Below are 1,060 nucleotides of genomic sequence, written 5' to 3'. Positions count from 1 at the left end.
TTAGCTGTGGAAGATTTAAATGCTTTTGGTATCCATGTGAGTGCACCGAAAAATTAAAACAACTAAACCTAGGAAGCAACTTTCAGGTGGACTGGAGACGAACTTTTATTACAACCGCCGTAAACCCATTCTACGATTCATTTGTAAGATGGCAATTCTTGAAGCTGAAAGAAATGAACAAAATCAAGTTTGGCAAAAGATACACAATCTTTTGCGAAAAGGACGGTCAGCCGTGCATGGACCATGACAGATCATCTGGAGAAGGAGTTGGTCCCCAAGAATATACACTTATTAAGATGGCAGTGCTTGAACCATATCCAGAAAAATTAAAGTAACATGGATAACTGAACTGTTGCAAAACATACTGATTAAATCAATCTGCAGGGCATATTCCAAGAACCCAATATTTTTGGTAGCAGCTACTTTGAGGCCTGAAACGATGTATGGTCAGACCAACTGCTGGATTCACCCAGATATGAAATATATCGCCTTTGAGACGGAGAAAGAGGAAATTTTCGTCAGCACTGCCCGGGCGGCGAGAAATATGGGCTTCCAAGGATTTACCAAACTGGAAGGGAAATACACCGTGCTGGTTGAACTGCTTGGCCAAGTGAGTGTCTATATTGGGTATTATAGAAAATGATTCTTCTAGATTTGATGCGAAAAAAATTATACAAACATAGGCTTATTCGAGTGTGTCTGCGTTAACACACGCTTTGTTATCTTCTGTGTTTTCTGTTATGTTAAAGTTTCGTATTTCAACTGGCGGTTTCTCAATAAGTGTACATGTGGACGTAAATTCCAAAATATTCAATGCAACAATTCGTCAAAAACGCAATGACCAGAAATAACAAATGTATGATAATACCAAAGCGCGTCTTTTACTGAAAGCCCCCTTGCGCGAATGCGTAATATTTGAGAATATACAGGGTTGCTCATTAGTGCGTCAAAGTGCGATATCTCAGTAAATATGAAGTTTACAAGAAAATTCGTCCAACGAAAGTTTTTCACGTTTAAAAGGTCCACATTCTAAAATTACTTTCCAATATACAGGGTGCAT

At 38.7% G+C, this 1,060-nt stretch overlaps 1 protein-coding gene across 1 annotated transcript in view; it reads left to right on the top strand.

Moving 5' to 3' along the window:
- Window positions 1–919, top strand: part of LOC125504542 (leucine--tRNA ligase, cytoplasmic-like) — a 2,193-nt gene extending 1,274 nt beyond the window's left edge. Inside the window, exons 2-4 of the mRNA XM_048666720.1 lie at window positions 5–36; window positions 87–331; window positions 385–919. Coding sequence (XP_048522677.1) covers window positions 5–36; window positions 87–331; window positions 385–643 — 536 coding nt within the window. The 3' untranslated portion in view covers window positions 644–919. The remainder of the gene's footprint in view (window positions 1–4; window positions 37–86; window positions 332–384) is intronic.
- Window positions 920–1,060: the final 141 nt, after the last annotated feature.

The sequence above is a fragment of the Dendroctonus ponderosae genome, unplaced genomic scaffold (genome assembly GCF_020466585.1).
Source record: "Dendroctonus ponderosae isolate FM_Combo_2020 unplaced genomic scaffold, Dpon_F_20191213v2 Dpon_F_20191213_1, whole genome shotgun sequence".
NCBI classification, from domain to species: Eukaryota; Metazoa; Arthropoda; class Insecta; order Coleoptera; family Curculionidae; genus Dendroctonus; species Dendroctonus ponderosae.
The sequence above is the reverse complement of the archived record's forward strand: the minus strand, read 5'-3'. Positions and strand labels throughout refer to the sequence as shown.